General features: G+C 42.0%; 1 protein-coding gene across 1 annotated transcript in view; it reads left to right on the forward strand.

Annotated features, from left to right (window-relative positions):
• LOC128687781 (mucin-2-like) overlaps positions 1-20,000 on the forward strand; it is a 565,626-nt gene that overhangs the window by 514,913 nt on the left and 30,713 nt on the right. Inside the window, exons 4-5 of the mRNA XM_070085758.1 lie at positions 10,117-10,252; positions 18,655-18,822. Of these exons, the coding sequence (XP_069941859.1) occupies positions 10,117-10,252; positions 18,655-18,822 (304 nt within the window). The remainder of the gene's footprint in view (positions 1-10,116; positions 10,253-18,654; positions 18,823-20,000) is intronic.

Here is a 20,000-nt window from a genome sequence, read left to right on the forward strand (position 1 = left end):
AGTAGTGGTGGTAGTAGTAGTGGTGGTGGTAGTAGTAGTGGTGGTGGTAGTAGTAGTGGTGGTGGTAGTAGTGGTGGTGGTAGTAGTAGTGGTGGTGGTAGTAGTGATGGTGGTAGTAGTGGTGGTAGTAGTAGTGGTGGTAGTAGTAGTGGTGGTAGTAGTAGTGGTGGTAGTAGTAGTGGTGGTAGTAGTAGTGGTGGTGGTAGTAGTAGTGGTGGTGGTAGTAGTAGTGGTGGTGGTAGTAGTGGTGGTAGTAGTAGTGGTGGTAGTAGTAGTTGTGGTAGTAGTAGTGGTGGTAGTAGTAGTGGTGGTAGTAGTAGTGGTGGTGGTAGTAGTAGTGGTGGTGGTAGTAGTAGTGGTGGTGGTAGTAGTAGTGGTGGTGGTAGTAGTGGTGGTAGTAGTAGTGGTGGTGGTGGTAGTAGTGGTGGTAGTAGTAGTGGTGGTAGTAGTAGTGGTGGTAGTAGTAGTGGTGGTGGTAGTAGTGGTAGTAGTAGTAGTGGTGGTGGTAGTAGTGGTGGTGGTAGTAGTGGTGGTAGTAGTAGTGGTGGTGGTAGTAGTAACAACACTTAGTCAATGGTAACTTTAGTACATTGCAGTACAGTAATAACATAACACAAACACTACTCATTACATCTAGCAGTACAACACTAAGAAATGCTACTTCATCATTCATCGCCCAGATGAACATCGATGAATACCTCTTGTTAGTTTATAGTTAGGAATAAATAGTTACAAATGAACTATAATACGATCCTCTATTGACAACGTTTCGCCCGCATAGTGGGCTTGATCACGTCACACGCTACTTAGAAAAAGTATGACTTGATAACCCCACTATGCGGGCGAAACGTTGTCAATAGAGTATCGTATTATAGTTCATTTGTAACTATTTTTTCCTGACTATAAGATAACAAGAAGTATATTCATTTAGATTATAAATTATTTTCCCAATATGTTATATGATATGATTTAATGAAAAGCTGGAAAAGTCATCAGAAATTACATTTCTAATTTACACTTGGGTAAATTGGATAAAATTAAACAAAAGTCTTTCTAATCAATTATATTTTTTTATGGCTAGCTAGTACTGAGGAAATATATTATCTAAGAGAGGACTTGTTAAATAAATGTTCATTAATATGAATTCGGCTGTAAGTCTGTCTTCCCAATGTTCTTGTTGGTTTAGAAAGACACGTAAGCAAACACTGACATATTTATTAGAAAACGTTTCGGTCCTGGGACCTTGATCACTTCTAACATACAGAGTATGTATGTATAATGTTCGCCAAGACCGTAGTCCTGGCACGGGTCTCAATCTTGCGATGACCCGTCTCTGGCTCCCGAGGGAGAAAGATTTCTACAATGATGCGACATATGCTGTTCAAGCACTCTTCTGGTAAGTTCAACTGGTGCATCTCATAAGCGACAACACCGTATGTAACATACAGAGGTAGAAAGACATATATACTATATAGGCGGAGAGTGAGGTGTGAGTGACGCACGTGACCTGAGGAATGTCATGTTGTGATGAGGACGGGTAGACGTTGAAATCATGTGACCCCTGTGTTGTTGGGTTGGTGCTGCTTAAGTATCATGTATGCCAATGTTTTTGAAATTTTGTAGTTTCCGGTGTTGCGTTCTATAGTGTCGGTGACGGCGATTAGTGAAGCTTCTAGGCACCGTCGGCGTCTGAGGTCTGGTTCGGTGAGAACGAGTTGTGCCTCATTCCAGTCAAAAGGTAACACTGAAACCCGAAATTGCTCATCCAGAGCGGTAAACATTGATCAGACACGTAGCATGCTTCAATACAAGCAAAACTTATTTACAATTAATCACTTCCAGATTTTTAAAACCCGAATTAAATTTTCTACTAACCATGTTGAATCTCATGTCAGAAACCGTATTATCTAACATGCCTTGTAACGGCTTGACAAAGCTCCTGGAGAGCGAAACGTTGCCACAGTAAAATGTCACATTAGTTGCACTTGTGTCCTTTTACTTTACATATTGTCGGTAATTCTACCAACATTATTAAAACAAGCCTTCATGCACATAATGACCTGCAGAGGATCCCAGAAGAGATCCTCTTCAGGTTAGTAATTCTACTGAGTCTCCATATGGGTTATAATTGAGAATAATAACCTAAATATTTCTACTCCTCGATGCATTCATTCTCAATGATAATATTGCCCACATTAATAATTTTCTCTGTATTTTCATGATATATCATGTACAATGTTTTGTTTGTACTGAAAATTTTAACTAGTTGTGTTACACTTGGTGCGTCTTGGCAGAAAGTTGAAGCAAGTTACTGCACAGTACTTCAGTGTAGGACTTAGGAAGTGATCAGGAAGGTCAGGAAGTTCTAATGCAACAGAATATAGAAATATGGATGTGTGTATACAGGTGTGCGTATTAATGCTTAGGTATGAATATATATGGATGCCTTTGGCATACATATCTGTATGTATTTGTGTATGTGAGATATATATGCAAATGAATATGTATACTTGGGTATATATATATATATATATATATATATATATATATATATATATATATATATATATATATATATATATATATATATATATATATATATATATATATATATATATATATATATATATATATTTGTATTTATGTATGTGAAATATATATATGAATGCGAATAAGCTAGAGTGTAAACATGACTCGTATCAACACGAAACTGATCGATCTTAGTGAAACTCATTAAAACCGATGAGATATTTTCATGCGAAAGGACGTATAGTAAATCATGCAAGATAAATAAATATACAATAAAAAGTTTAAATTCAGCCTGATATTCTGTCTTTTGCAGATTTAAAAATATTATTTCTTAGAGGCTAAAGGAACTGCGTAGAAATTTATATATGATGTGGGTTGACAATGTTAGAACGATTTGTTTAATTTCTCAGGATGATTGCATAATTTTCTTGAGGTTCAGAAGAGTAAGAATGATATTTCGAAAGTTGTATTAATAAAATTAACAGGTAAATTATCGTCCATATAAGATACGCTAATACTGAATGTGTGTAGCCGACTAGACAAAGCATCCTCAAGTTTCTGTACAGAATCAAATGATTTAAAGATTGTAACTATGGAAACAAATGGTATAAAATACCGACACAATGGAAATATAAACACATATGCAGTATAATGTGATCCTTTATTGACAATGTTTCTCCCACAACGTTTCGCCCTCACTTGATCTTCCTATTCCAGCCAGCGATTTCATCGACTTTGTTGAACTATGTGTTGACTTTACGTGTTTCTCTTTCGAAAATCACCTCTTTCAGCAGACTTTCGGACTACCCATGGGTTCGCCACTCAGTGCCATCCTGGCGAACCTATACATGGAACATCTAGAAGCCGAACGTTTCTCCACCATTATTCTTTCGTCTGTCACCAGGCTCCGTTAAGTTAACGAAATTCTCCTAATAACTCCTAGACTCTTCAACGTTCAAGCTCTCCAAGACAAGCTCAACCAGGTCGAGCTCTCAATCAAGTTCACACTTGAAAAAGAAGTCGACAACGCTCTTCCTTTCCTTGATGTTCTTCTCTGCAAAGCTGACCACGAACTTTGTTTTAAAGTCTATCGAAAACCCACCAACCAAAACGATCTTCTCCACTTGTACTCTCACCACGACACCAAAACTAAACGCGGTGTAATTATAGGCTTCTTCCTTCAGGAAGAATGCACTATAATTGAACAAGTACTTTCCAAACTTCACTATCCTCGTCACATCATCAGAGACTGCAGACGGCGAGCATTAAACATCTTCAACACACCCAGAGGAGACACTGCCGAGAAGAGATGCATAGTCCTCCCTACCAACTCCATTGCCAAACACGTTTCCAACATCTTTTCCAAAACTTCATTCCAAGTATCTACCTCCACAACCACGACTATCAAGGACATTACCAATAATAGACAGGACAAACTTCCATCCTCTGCAGGGGTATACATAATCCCTTGTAATGACTGCGGCAAATTATATGTGGGCGAAACATCAAAAGACCTCCAAACACGTATTTCAGAACACCAATACGCAAGCAGGACTGACGATACAAGAAATGCCTGTGTACAACACCGTAATTCACACAACCATTTAATTAACTACAGAAACTCAAGACTTATCGCCACAAAAGACAACACTCAATACCGAAGAATCCTGGAATCATCGCTTATCTCTATATCCGACAACTTCAACCAGAAAAATGGCTTCTATAACATAGCTGAACCACTTGCCAAGAAACTTCTTCATCGCTATCCCACAAAGAACATAGAACACTGCAGAAGGTCTACTCACAACTTGTCCAATACCCCTGCCAAGCTACCCAAGACTCTATAACCCCACCCGGTAGATCATCAGATGCAGCATTCTCCACCTGACCTCAACCTGACTATAAATACTCCCGTACCTTCCACCCCAGGTAGATCTGTTTGTGAATTGAAAAAGCCCACTGTGTGGGCCAAACGTTGTCAATAAAGGATCACATTAAACTGCATATGCGTTTAGGATTCTGCAGTTACAGAAGGGAAATCAATGTCATAATTTATCAAAATTGACAAACTGGGATTTTAAACAGTCCAATGACACAAATCTTCCACAGATCACAACACTTCCACTAAAGGTTCGAGGCGGAGCAGCAGAGGTATTTACCACTTATCAAAGTTTTTAACTGTTAGCATATTGGTAAACTTGTACCTACACAGGTAAAACTTAAAAGTTATCATTCCTCGTATTAGTTACATCATCCATTAAGGATTAAAATCCTTCAACTGAGACATAGTTAAAATTTTCACAGGAGAAATACCACACTTTTATAAAAATAAAACGGGCATAATAGCCCCTACGTTCTCTAGTTACAACCTCGACCTTCTTCTGAGCCAGATAAACTACACTGGTATTAAAAACATGACTCTGATTAGGAGAATAGTCTATATAAGTTTGGTAATCGTTTATATAACACTGACCGGACAGTACCTGCCGAGGCCAATAATTACTTTCCCTAGTTACAGAACGTCAGCACTAGGAATTTGAAGTCTATTGATTGAGGTGTTTTGAAGTCAAAAACTAAGGAGGAAGCAAAACATCAAACAACCACAATAAGATACCCCTTCAGGGTTGCCTGATTATTATTTTAATGCTGTGGGAATTTAATAAGCTCAAATAAATCCCACGGGACCATTGTAAATAAAACCATAGATGTTTTAGCACCCACGCCAATATAACAAGTAGCAAAATCATGAGTTAGCACATTATTATGTTTACACTAATTTTATAGATTACAGGTAGGTTTTAGGTAGAATTAAGCTCTAATAACTGAATTAAAATATGTAGTTTAAGGCTTTAATATGTTTTAATTAGGTAGAAATGAGTAGGGAAAATTAGATACACAAAGACATCTAGCGGTCCTCCAATGAACTAGGAGAAAGAAGGAATCTAGTAGCCATCTTTTTGACAAGGAGTTGATAGCACCCCCTTACAAGTTTCTCTCGAGCCTCACACAGATTCCCAACGTTACCTGGCAGTTAACAACGTGCTTCAGAGGCCTTACAACGAATTTGTGGTTACAAGTCTCTGCGTCAGATCTGTTGGTGATACTATTGTTGTATTTAACCCCTAGTCACGTGACCACTAAATATTGGGTGGAAGAATCAGGGATAGTTAACTTACGGTTAATAAGCGTGTCCATGACTAACGTAATTTATATATACTACAGTTTACAGGTTTACTCCTTAAAGTGTTGTACAAGCCACTTGTGAGACTGAGACGATAGAAGTCTTGCGGGACGGTGTCAACAGTCCTTGCTAGAGGGAGCTCACACGGGAGGCAGATATTACAATATCATCTGTATATTCAATAATCTTTACTTTTAGAAAGCGTAACCTTAATTCTGTTTCCATAGACACTACTTCATTAATGATATTTTCCAAATAATGTTTAAAAAACAATGGTGACAGGATCTCTCACTCTACTTAATATTATAACAAATTAGGTTTTTCTCCATTCCACAAAATTCTTGCTTCTTAGTTTCTTAATAAAATTTAACATAGTATACAATAAGATATTATCTACTTTATAGTATAATAAACTTAAAAAGGGACCCAAATGGATATAAGTTAGTTTGTCTGACATTTTTCGGGGTTTTCCTAGGTTCCCCACACATATGCTGCTATGTATGATAATCAATGTAACTGTATTGGTAGGGTACAGCTCGTCTAATTTCTGGGTGCTTAGGAAGCGAAGTAATTTGGATAATAAACTGGATGATAAGAGAAGGGACAAAGATTTGATTCCCAGGCGGGCTGAGACGTAAGGACAAGTTTCCTTAGAGCACTGAAGTGAACTGAGCAGGATGAAAACTTAGCTTAAGATAAAAAGATTAAGACAGAAATTTTAATTCTGTGTAAAGCTTACGATGTGTAATTACAATTTCGGTTTGCTAAGTACAAAGAAAGTCACTATCACTTTCATTCATCTCTAACGTTGGTTCAAACATGTATTCACAAGTTCTAAACTTTTCATTCACTAACTGCCCGAAATGCCGGGGCATTTCGGGCAGTCAGTGAATGAAAAGTGAACAACACAAATACAGTTAGGCGAGGTTACTAGTTGAGAACTTGTGAATACATGTTTGAACCAACATTAGGGATGAGCTTCCTGGTCCGACAAGTACCGTAAGGAAGATGGTGTGTGTGATTGTGGCTAACGTCCTCCACCCGCCTGCCTATGACCCGTCTCCTTCTGACTGACTGGTCAGTCCTTCCTGGTCAGACTGCACCACCCACTGGGTGACTGGAGAGTCCTTCCTGGTCAGACTGCACCACCCACTGGGTGACTGGAGAGTCCTTCCTGGTCAGACTGCACCACCCACTGGGTGACCGGAGAGTCCTTCCTGGTCAGACTGCACCACCCACTGGGTGACTGGAGAGTCCTTCCTGGTCAGACTGCACCACCCACTGGGTGACTGGACAGTCCTTCCTGGTCAGACTGCACCACCCACTGGGTGACCGGAGAGTCCTTCCTGGTCAGACTGCATCACCCACTGGGTGACTGGAGAGTCCTTCCTGGTCAGACTGCACCACCCACTGGGTGACTGGACAGTCCTTCCTGGTCAGACTGCACCACCCATTGGGTGACTGGACAGTCCTTCCTGGTCAGACTGCACCACCCACTGGGTGACTGGAGAGTCCTTCCTGGTCAGACTGCACCACCCACTGGGTGACTGGAGAGTCCTTCCTGGTCAGACTGCACCACCCACTGGGTGACTGGAGAGTCCTTCCTGGTCAGACTGCACCACCCACTGGGTGACTGGAGAGTCCTTCCTGGTCAGACTGCACCACCCACTGGGTGACTTGAGAGTCCTTCCTGGTCAGACTGCATCACCCACTGGGTGACTGGAGTGTCCTTCATGGTCACACTGCACCACCCACTGGGTGACTGGACAGTCCTTCCTGGTCAGACTGCACCTCCCACTCGGTGACTGGACAGTCCTTCCTGGTCAGACTGCACCACCCACTGGGTGACTGGACAGTCCTTCCTGGTCAGACTGCACCACCCACTGGGTGAATGGACAGTCCTTCCTGGTCAGACTGCACCTCCCACTCGGTAACTGGACAGTCCTTCCTGGTCAGACTGCACCACCCACTGGGTGACTGGAGAGTCCTTCCTGGTCAGACTGCACCACCCACTGGGTAACTGGACAGTCCTTCCTGGTCACACTGCACCTCCCACTGGGTGACTGGACAGTCCTTCCTGGTCAGACTGCACCACCCACTGGGTGACTGGACAGTCCTTCCTGGTCAGACTGCACCACCCACTGGGTGACTGGTGAGTCCTTCCTGGTCAGACTGCACCACCCACTGGGTGACTGGACAGTCCTTCCTGGTCAGAATGCACCTCCCACTCGGCGACTGGACAGTCCTTCCTGGTCAGACTGCACCACCCACTGGGTGACTGGACAGTCCTTCCTGGTCAGACTGCACCACCCACTGGGTGACTGGAGAGTCCTTCCTGGTCAGACTGCACCACCCACTGGGTGACTGGACAGTCCTTCCTGGTCAGACTGCACCACCCACTGGGTGACTGGAGAGTCCTTCCTGGTCAGACTGCACCACCCACTGGGTGACTGGCCAGTCCTTCCTGGTCAGACTGCACCACCCACTGGGTGACTGGAGAGTCCTTCCTGGTCAGACTGCACCACCCACTGGGTGACTGGAGAGTCCTTCCTGGTCAGACTGCACCACCCACTGGGTGACTGGCCAGTCCTTCCTGGTCAGACTGCACCACCCACTGGGTGACTGGAGAGTCCTTCCTGGTCAGACTGCACCACCCACTGGGTGACTGGAGAGTCCTTCCTGGTCAGACTGCACCACCCACTGGGTGACTGGAGAGTCCTTCCTGGTCAGACTGCACCACCCACTGGGTGACTTGAGAGTCCTTCCTGGTCAGACTGCATCACCCACTGGGTGACTGGAGTGTCCTTCATGGTCACACTGCACCACCCACTGGGTGACTGGACAGTCCTTCCTGGTCAGACTGCACCACCCACTGGGTGACTGGACAGTCCTTCCTGGTCAGACTGCACCACCCACTGGGTGACTGGACAGTCCTTCCTGGTCAGACTGCACCACCCACTGGGTGACTGGACAGTCCTTCCTGGTCAGACTGCACCTCCCACTCGGTAACTGGACAGTCCTTCCTGGTCAGACTGCACCACCCACTGGGTGACTGGAGAGTCCTTCCTGGTCAGACTGCACCTCCCACTCGGTAACTGGACAGTCCTTCCTGGTCAGACTGCACCACCCACTGGGTGACTGGAGAGTCCTTCCTGGTCAGACTGCACCTCCCACTCGGTTACTGGACAGTCCTTCCTGGTCTTACTGCACCACCCACTGGGTGACTGGAGAGTCCTTCCTGGTCAGACTGCACCACCCACTGGGTGACTGGACAGTCCTTCCTGGTCAGACTGCACCACCCACTGGGTGACTGGACAATCCTGCCTGACCAAACTGAACCATACAAGGACACTCATGCCTATAAATTTCAAACATTTTCAACACACTTGGTGAGAAAAAGATCTTAAACTTAGAATACCAACGGAGAATGGAATCACATTCACAAAATGATTTAGCTAATGGGTTATAAAGTGAAGGAATTTACATACTTAAATGGCACATAATGGTTATGTGAAAAACAAAAACAGATCAAATGAAGAATAAAGATATGATGATGAAAATACAGTGGGAAGAAACGTTGTTAAATTAGACACATGTGCAACTCTTGGGTATCTTTATTGAGGAAACGTTTCGCCACACAGTAGCTTCATCAGTCCATACAAAGGATAAACTTGAAGAACAGAAGGAGAATGAGGTAATCAGTCCCTCAGCCTTGAGTCGATGTGGTCAGTCCAATCAAGATTGATGGACCATACAGTCCTACACAGATCATGCACCCAGCAGAGCTAGGTGTTGGATAGTCACAGTGTTGTTATTGATTAAATGCCACTCTTTCGTGGTTACAATACTATATATACTGCTTGTGAAGGCTAGTACACCAAACGGGGAATAGAATGACGTTAATTCTGAGGCACCCACACCATCGTATGTCCTCGGATCACGGTACAACACCTAGCTTTGCTGGTTGCATGATTCATGTAGGATTGTATGGTCCCGTGGGTGAGATTGTCGTGAATTTTTGCTCCACATAAGGCGGACTAAAACAATACAGGTTCGATCCCCAGGCTAGTCGCAGTATTGTTACTGACATATATTTATATATATATATATATATATATATATATATATATATATATATATATATATATATATATATATATATATATATATATATATATATATATGTATATATATGTATATATATTTAGATTAATAGTCACAAACTCCAGGGTGCATTATTTTAGGTAAGTAGTCTTTTTTTTTTAAGCAAGTCTTCTGTTGCATGAATATGAATGATTCTGTACCAGTTAATAAGGTGAGTCATTTTTTATTGTTCGAAGTAACTTCCATGACTTATTAGTCTCAGTGCTCCTAAATTTACATGTTGCTAACTCGTTTTTTTTCAGTTATGTGGAGCCAGACACCGGTCAACGATCATACAAATTCTTGGTGCCCATGGACGGTTGTGGAACAGCTGCAACTGAGCAGGACGACACCATCGTGTCAAACATTGTTATATTCCAGATGGACTCAGCAGTCCAGGTAAAACAAACTTGTCTAAATTATATGTATATATATATATATGTTTATATATGTATATATATGTATATATTTATATATATTTTTATATATATATATATATATATATATATATATATATACATATATATATATATATACACATATATATATACATATATATACATATAGATATGTATATATATATATGTATATATATATATATATATATATACATATATATATATATATATATATATATATATATATATATATATATATATATATATATATATATATATATATATATATATATATATAGATGCTTGTATGAGAGTTTATGTATTTGTGTATGTGTGTTCTTATCTATTTGTGGTTGCAGGAATCGATTCACAGCTCCTGGCCCCACCTCTTCACTGGTCACCACTAAGTCCGCTCCCTGCTCCATGAGCTTTATTGTAACTCTTCTTAAAGCTATGTATGGATCCTGTCTCCACTACATCACTCTCTAGATTATTCCGCTTCCTGACAGTTCTATGGCTGAAGAAAAGCTTTCTAACATCTCTTTGATTCGTCTGAGTCTTCAACTTCCAATTGTGACTCCTTGTTACTGTGTCCCATCTGTGGAACATCCTGTCTCTGTCCACCTTGTCAATTTCCCTCAGTATTTTATATATCGTTACCATGTTCCCCCTCCTCCCTCTCTCTCCTGTCCTCTAGTTTCGTCAACTCGATTTCCCTTAAAGTCTCCTCGTAGGATATGCATCTTAACTCCGGGAGTAGTCTCGTTACAAACCTTTGCACTTTGCCTAATTTCTTGACGTGCTTGACCAGGTGTGGGGTTGCAAACTGGTGCTGAATACTCCGGTATGAGCATGACGTACACTGTGTACAGAGTCCTGAACAATTCCTTGCTGAGGTGTCTGAACGCTGTAATAGGTTTGCTAGTCGCCTGTATGCTACAGCAGTTATTTCTTTGATGTGCACCTCAGAAGATGTGCTCGGCATTATACTCACCCCAAGAGCCCTTTCCTTAAATGAGGTTTGCAGTCTTGGTCCCATAGACTGTACTCTGCGGTCTTCTTGGCCCGATCTTCATGACTTTGCACTTGGCAGGGTTAAATTCAAGGCACCAGTTGCTGGACCAGGTTTGCAGCCTGTCCAGATCCCTTTGTAGTCCTGCCTGATCCTCATCCGATTGAATTCGCTTTATTAGCAAAGGTACTAGGTACTAGGACCGACAGCATTGGAACCCTGTTCGTCACAGGCGCCCAGTCTGATACCTCGTCACGTACCATGACTAGCTGTTGCCTTCCTGTCAGGTATTCTCTGATGTGCAGTGCCTTCCCTGTTATACCTGCCTGGTCCTCCAACTTTTACACTAATCTCTTGTGTGGACCTGTGTCAAAAGCCTTCTTATAGTCAAAAGAAAACACAATCTATCCACTCCCCTCTCTTTCTTGCCTTGCCGCTGTCACCTTGTCAGAGAACTCCAGTGGATTTATGACACAAAATTGTCCTTTCTTGACACTGTGCTGGTTGTCATGGATATGATCATTCCTTTCTAGATGCTCTACCATTCTTCTGATAATCATCTCGTTGACTTTGTTTAGAAGACATGTTGGTGACACTGGTCTGTAGTGTAGTACTGCGTATCTGTCTCCTTACGTAAAAACTGGAACTGCAATTTCCACACCTCAGGTAGTCGCCCTGTTCCAGCAGGGCGACTACCTGATGATATCTAGTTCACTTAGCAGCCTCTTCACCTCCTCTTCGGTTGTATGTATTGTGTCCAGCACTTGATAGAGTTCCCAACCACTCTGGCTTTCTAAAGTTCTTTCTGTCTCCACTGTAAATACTTCTTTAAATCACTTGTTGACCTCTTCACATACTTCCCAGTCATTTCTTGTGATCTTCCCTCTTTTCGTCTTCAGCCTAATTACCTTGTCTTTGACTCTTGTTTTCCTCCTGATGTAATTGTACAACAGCTTTGGGTCAGACTTAGCTTTAGCTGCTGTGTCATTTTCGTGTTGATGCTGAACCTCCCTCCTTATCTGTGCATATTTATTTCTATCCCTTTGACTAACGCCTTATCTTCCTGGATCCTTTGCTTTCTATGCTTCTTCTATTCTCTAGCACACTTAGTTTTGGCCTCTCTACACCTCTGGATGAAGCAAGAGCTCGTCCTCTCCTTCTCATTATTTTTGTTGCCCTTCCTTGCATATTGTTGTCATATATTCTATCATATCATTTTCTGATTTTCCTGCCAATTCTCTTTCCCACTGAACCTCGTGCAGGAAGTTTCTTAAGCCTGTGTACTCCCCTCTCTTGTAGTCTGGCTTCATTCGTCTTGCCCTTCATGCTTTCCTCTCCACTTGTAACTCTGCTATGTATTCGATGCTCAGGACCACGTGATCACTAGCTCCGATGGGCCTTTCATATGTGATGTCCTCAATATCTGGATTACTCAAGGTGAATAAAAGGTCCTGACTTACCGGATCGTCCTCTCCTCTCTCTCTGGTAGTGTCCCTAATGTGTTGCTGCACGAGGTTTTCTAGTACCACCTCTATCATCTTAACCCTCCATGTTTCTGGGCCCCCGTTTGGCTCCAGGTTTTGAAGTCACGTACAACTAGTAACTTTTTCCTAGTCGCATGGGGCTTTCTGGCCACTTCATCCAGTGCATCGACCATGTCTCTGCTACTCTCATCATACTCTTGTCTTTGCCTCCTGCTATTCTGTGGTGAGTTATACATCACTGCAATCACCATTTTGGGGCCTCTATTCTGAAGTGTTCCTATTGTGCAGTCTTTTGTTTCTCCTCTGTCTCCCTTTGCCATTTCCTCAAAATTCCATTGCTTTTTGATGAGCAGTGCCACTCCTCCACCCTCTCTATTCTCTCTGTCTTTCCTCAGGATCTGATATCCAGTTGGAAAGATGGCATCTGTTATCATTCCTGTGAGCTTGGTTACTGTGAGAGCTTTGACGTCCGGTGATGCCTCTGATTCTTTCGTGCCACTACTCCCAATTATTCGTTATTTCATCAGCGTTGGTGTACCATACCTTCAGTTACCTCTCCAGCACTGTATTCTGGGGGGTTGTGGGAGCTGTAGGAGTAGGAGACCTGGCAGGGTGCTGTGGGGGTCTAATATATAGGGTGAGGTGGGGCTGTGAGTGTGGGGTGTGGTTTGATTTGAGAGAATGTTTGGTTGCAGGGTTCTGTGGTTGTTTGCGCTTGCTGCTCCACTCGACTCTAGTTGCCCGCTATTGACTCTAGCCTCCTCTCTCTTTCTTGTTCCTTTCATATTTGTGTCCTTTCTCTCAGCTTGTGTGTCTGTGTGTACTTATATGTGGTCGCAGGAGTCGAGTCTCAGCTCCTGGCCCTGCCTCATCTCCAGCAACAATTCGGTTAACTGGTTAACTGTCTCCTGACTTCAAGAACCTCATCGAGCTTTTTATAGCTATGTACTGATCCTGCATCTACCGCTCCACTGTCCAGGTTTTTACATCTGTCTTTTCAACTTCCAGCTGTGCCTAAGTGTTCACCTTTCCCATCTCCTGTCATTTTCTCTTAGTATTTTGTATGTTGTTAACATATCACCCCTAGTGATATTTTTCCTGTGTCACTACATTTAGCTTCCTTAATCTCTCTCCTCACATGACATACCATTTTGCTCTGGGATTAGTCTCGTTGCAAACCTTTGCAATTTCTCCAGTTTCTTGACATGCTTCATAGGGTGTGGGTTCCTTACTGGTATTGTATACTCCCATACGGGCCGGAAGAGCGCCGTATGCAGTATGCAGTGTCGTGGATGGCACGACGCTCCATACGGCAGAAGCGCACTTGTTGCAGCAGAAATTCACGCCTCAGGTGATATGCTTAGAACAATGCTCACCCCAAGAGCAAGGTTTGCAGCCTTTGTCCCCCCTTCCAGTACTCAAGTCTGGGATCTTTGCCCATCCCAGTCTTCATAAGCGTTACATTTGCTGGGTTTGAATTTTAGCAGCCATTTGCTAGACCTGACCTGCAGCCAGTCCAAGTCCATTTGAAATCTTTTCTGGTCTTCATCTATTTGTATTCACCTCATTAACTTGACATCATCTACCAACAGGGACACCTCTGACTCCATGCCTTCCGTCATGTCATTCGTGTATGTATGCTACAGTGCCGGTCCTAGTACCTCAGCCTGGTGGAAATCATTAGTCAAATTTATCCATTTCGACGCCTCTTCCTAGGCAATCACTCCTTGTTTCCTTCCTGTTAAGTATTCATTTATACAGTGCAATGCCTTCCCTGTTATTCATACCATCCTGACTATTGTATACCCTAGTATCCAGGCCATTATATAAACTAGCAACAATAGATATCCTGGTACTAGTGCTTTTGTTTACGCTAGTATCTAGTTTTTCACATTCTCTTTCAAGTCAGTTATATTCATCACCATAAACACTATTCCTTCTCATCGTTCCATTACTTAACATTATCGCTATCATTTACATTTGCACCATTGTCATTTTTTTACGCCCATATCATTGTCATTATACACACGAGTATCCTTAACATTATATACAATGGGTTCAGTCTCCTCGGTTATGTAACAAAGGTTATAAACGCATGTTAATTCTTATATAAAATTAAGGTAATCTAACATCTATTATATACACCATCATAAATACTTTTACATGTATTAACTTCATAAGCATTATATATATTAGATTCATGACAGTAATATGCACTGGCATTACAACTATTATTTACACTGTCATAATAGCATCAGTGTTAATATATACACTAACATTATGATTTGTTTTGTATACACTAGCTCTGTGCTATTTATATACACCAGAGTCACGATCATTATCACATATATATCTCTCTGTTTGAATATACATTATTATCTACAGTCACTGCTACTATGTTAACGAGCCTCACAGTAATATTAACCAATAACATATAAATGGTATTTAATGCGGACAAGTTAATAAGACTTGTGTCCATCACTGAGAATATTTACAGAGGAAACATTTCGCCTAGGCTGCAGCCTTCAGGCTGTAGGTGACTCACGAAATCGTAATGACAAGATTGCAAACAAACAATACCTCGGGTGAGGTTACAACCCGCGATCAGAGAATCATAAAACACCAGACCGACGCGTTAGCCACTGGGCCAGCTAGCTACACAATAAGACTCATCCAACTAGGTATATTCTTACACCATAGGAAGGTTAGTACAGGCTGTAGGCTTCATCTCAATATTCGACTGATGGTGTTTACAGTGCAGTCAAGAAAGATTCCTAGTGTGTCACACGTGTCTCATTTATTTATTAATCAAAAATTTAGGATTGTTTTCTAAATGGACTTTACTGTCATGTCTCACATCAATGTTAGTGCTAGAGGATGCATATATATATATATATATATATATATATATATATATATATATATATATATATATATATATATATATATATATATTCTGCCAATTGCAGTAGGCAACACGTTACGCCGCCTCGTATCCAAAGCTGTTATCCGAAGTATTCGGGCACAGGCAGCCATGATGCTTCAACCAAACCAGCTTGACTTTGGGGTCTCTCAAGGAAGTGAAGCAGCGGTTCATGGAACAAGGGCGTATATCAACAACCTGCCTGAGGACAATGCAGTGGTAAAATTAGATTTCAAGAATGCATTCAATCTCCTGAAAAGAGACGTGGTATTAGCAGCAGTACAAGAACATTTCCCTGGTCTCTTCCCTTTTGTTGCAGCTGGGTATAGCAAGGAATCAATGCTTCTCTTTGGAGAGCATGAAATCATATCATCGGAGGGCGTCCAACAAGGAGATCCTCTTGCACCATTTCTCTTCTGTATAAAAGTCAGGAAAATCACAGTCAGACTGACCAGCGAGCTAAACATCTGGTTCCTAGATGATGGCACACTAGCAGGTACAAAGGAGTCCCTCCTACATGATCTTACACAGGTAATGACACGGGGACAGGAAATGGGTCTCATCCTAAATCCATCCAAATGTGAAATCATCTCAGTCGGTCAACAAGTGATAAATGCAGTGAGGTCAAAACTACCACAAATAGTGTCTTGCTAGGAGCACCTTTGTGAAGCAATGCCATTGACACAATTCTCAGGAAGAAATTGGAATAGTTAAGGAGAATGGAACAACAAATAGGTAATCTGGACACCCACGATGCCTTGTACCTTCTCACAAAGTATTTGAGTCTTCCCAGGTTGACATATTTTCTAAGACGTGCACCTTCATATGATAACCCTATACTGCACGAATATGACAGTATACTAAGGCAGATTTTTACGAAAGTACTTAACCTTACTCTAGAAGACGGGCAGTGGAACCAAGCTACACTTCCAGTCAGACTAGGAGGCACTGGTGTCCGCAAGTCATCACAGATTGCGCTACCTGCTTTTCTGTCCTCATGTATTGCATCCAGAGGGCTTGTAGCAGCGATTCTCCCTGAACATCTTAGGGACAAGATTGGAGTCCAGGACCAAAAGTTCATTGACGGAGCCATGATCTGGGATAATCTAACGGGCTCTGAAACCAGACCTGCTCCCTCCAACAACTACAAACAAATGAACTGGGATGGTCCAATAGTGCAAAATATAGCCTCAACAATGCTTCAGAGTGTGTCAGGGAAGGATAGAGCCCGCCTCCTGGCAGTGAGAGCTCCTCATGCAGGGGACTTTCTGTTGGCTGTTCCCAACTCCAGCCTTGGCACACGCCTCGACCCAGAGACCATCCACATCGGCGTTGCCCTTCGACTTGCCGTCCCTATTCTCGCCGAACACAGGTGTATTTGTGGCAGTGAAGCAGCAGACCGATTCGGGTACCATGGTCTTGTGTGCCGTAAATCCGAGGGAAAGATTGCAAGACATGATGATGTTAATAACATTATCAAGAGGAGCCTCACAACAGCCGGATGCCCAGCAGTAAGGGAGCCACCCCAGCTATGCAGATCTGATGGCAGCCAGAAGCGTCCAGATGGTATCACCCTTCAAGCCTGGACAGACGGGAAGCAGGTGGTGTGGGACTATACATGTGCATCTACCTTGGCTGATACTTATCTCCAGTAAACCAGGGAGGAAGGAGGGGCAGCTTCCAGCTTCAGGGAGTCCCAAAAGTCTAGAAAACATGGAGAACTTGCCCATCATTATATGTTTGTTCCCATAGGCTCAGAGACCCTTGGCTCATGGGGAAAGAGTGCATCTAAATTCCTTAAGGAGCTGGGAAAAAGACTCATCAGGGTAACTAGGGATCCCAGGGCAGCTAGTTTTCTGTTCCAGCGGCTCAGTGCGGCTGTTCAAAGGGGTAATGCCTGCTGTATTTTGGGCACACGCCCCAGCTCTGAGGAGCTGGATGAGATTTTCGCCTTATAATCGGCGATACACACGTAACAACATGTACCGTATATGTCACCTTTATATCAATAATGTATCACTTAAATCTTCTGTACCAGATTATGTAATAAAATATTCCTATTGGTAAAAAAAAAAAAAATACGAAAAGATGGGGTGCTAGGGGAAGTGGAATATTCAAACGGCTTCAGGAAGAAATCCAAATATTCTTCCTTGAAGCCTTTTTATCCACTTCTCCGAGGCTGTGGGTCCCACAATTTACACCAGAGGTGGACCCCCCAATATATATATAGATATATATATATATATATATATATATATATATATATATATATATATATATATATATATGTGTGTGTGTGTGTGTGTGTGTGTGTATGTATATATATCGCTTCATCGCACGTCATCATTACACGTCAATGGCTACTATACACTCTAGCATTATTTTCATTATATAAATATACATTATCGCCATTATCTACACTTACATCATCTACATTATATACACACCACAATTATAATCTAAATTAGCTTTTTTGTCTATATGTACCCAAACATAATTAGCTATATACACTACCATCATATATACTAGCATCCTAACCATTATATGCACTAGTATCTTAAGCATTATATACAAACATTCCAGCCATAATGTAAACTAGCATCCTAGCCATTACCTATTCCAGTATTATTGCTATTAAGTTCACAAATATTCTAGCAAATATATATACTACCATCCTAGGCATTATATATACAAACAGTCCAGCTATTATATACATTAATAGCATTCCTACCTTCATGTACATCAGCATTCTAGTTCTTACATATACTAGCTTCCCAGCCATTACTTACTTTAAAGCTCCATTCATTTTATACAGTACCATTCCAGCTATTATATGCACTAGCTCTTCAAGCATTATGTATACTAGCATCCTAGCCATTGTATGCAGTATCATTCCAGCTATTATATACATTAGCATCCTAGTTATTATCTTTGTTAACGCCACAGCCATTAACCAGTGTTTGGTATGTTCCCTCCACTTGCAGGAAGTATGGGACACAGCCAAGAAACTGTCATGTGTGTGGACCAGCAAATACAACAAGGCAGTTAATTTCCTACCACTGCAAGTGTCCATGTTGGATGTGGTGCAGACACGCTTCGAGGGTGATGATGTCAAGTGCTGGATGGACATACAACGAGGAACCTACCCCCATGTGAGTATACATTGCGTGAAACCCACCCTCATGTGAGTATACATAGCCTGAGACCCACTCCATGTGAGTATACATAGTCTGAGACCCACTCCCATGTGAATATACATAACCTGAGACCCACCTTCATGTGAGTATACATAGCCTGAGACCCACCCCATGTGAGTATACATAGCCTGAGACCCACCGCATTTACCCACGAGTATACACAGTGAGGTATCAACCCACATGTAAGTGTATACAGTCACGGGCCAACTCCATGTGAAACACATCTAGAACTTTCCTACTGATGCCAAAGAAACTATGGATTTGGAAAAAATAAAAGTTTTCCGCTTACGTTTAACGACGCATTTGTAAGGTGTGTGAAGGAAGGGCATGCTGGCCACCCCGGTCAATATTGCGACTTCGTTAAACTTTCACCCGAATCTTGATTGTAAGGCTAATTATTCGTAAACCATTAGTAAGCATGAACCTAGTCTAAGATTGTAGCTTACACAGATAGGTAAGGTATGTAAGTGTAAGTTGCTTAACTACCGATATTGTCGGTAGATGCCAAGACTCGTGGGAGGCCTGTAGACAGTCTCTGTGATATAGTCCAGGAGTTCAGCCATATTTTCGCGAGCGAAGAAAACGTACAATAATTCTAGTATTATTTCATTACTCTTGAGCTATACTGCGAGAATTAGTGGCTTATTAATGATACTCAAGTGGGATGGACATCTGGAAGGCTTCGAGACAAAGGATAACTCTCTGGCTTTACATCGGATCCCAAGGTAAGTAAGTTTATTTAGGCACACGTACACATAGGTACAATTATCATACAAAGTGTAAATTACCTAGGAAAACAACATAGCCAAACGAAGTGACTTATTTCCATTAGGGTCCTTGGTAAGTAAGCCGTCACCGTATCTCAGGTGTTAAGATTTGCGCAGATCTGTATTGCACGGGTATTTTTGTCAGCTAATGTTATGAGCCTAGGTATCGGAGCTGAAGTTTCGGGACCACGTCTAGGGTATTCAGTCAGTCGCACCCTTGTAAGTAACAGCTCTATCGGAAGAGGTAATTTCCATATAACGACTAAACATGAAATGAATGGTGTTTAGTGTGACGAAGTATTTAATTTATTGCAAGTCAAAGCAGAACCCCTCTTTCTACGACAATGGAAATATGGTTAGGTCACA

The sequence above is a fragment of the Cherax quadricarinatus genome, chromosome 1 (assembly GCF_038502225.1).
Source record: "Cherax quadricarinatus isolate ZL_2023a chromosome 1, ASM3850222v1, whole genome shotgun sequence".
In the NCBI taxonomy this organism is placed as follows: Eukaryota; Metazoa; Arthropoda; class Malacostraca; order Decapoda; family Parastacidae; genus Cherax; species Cherax quadricarinatus.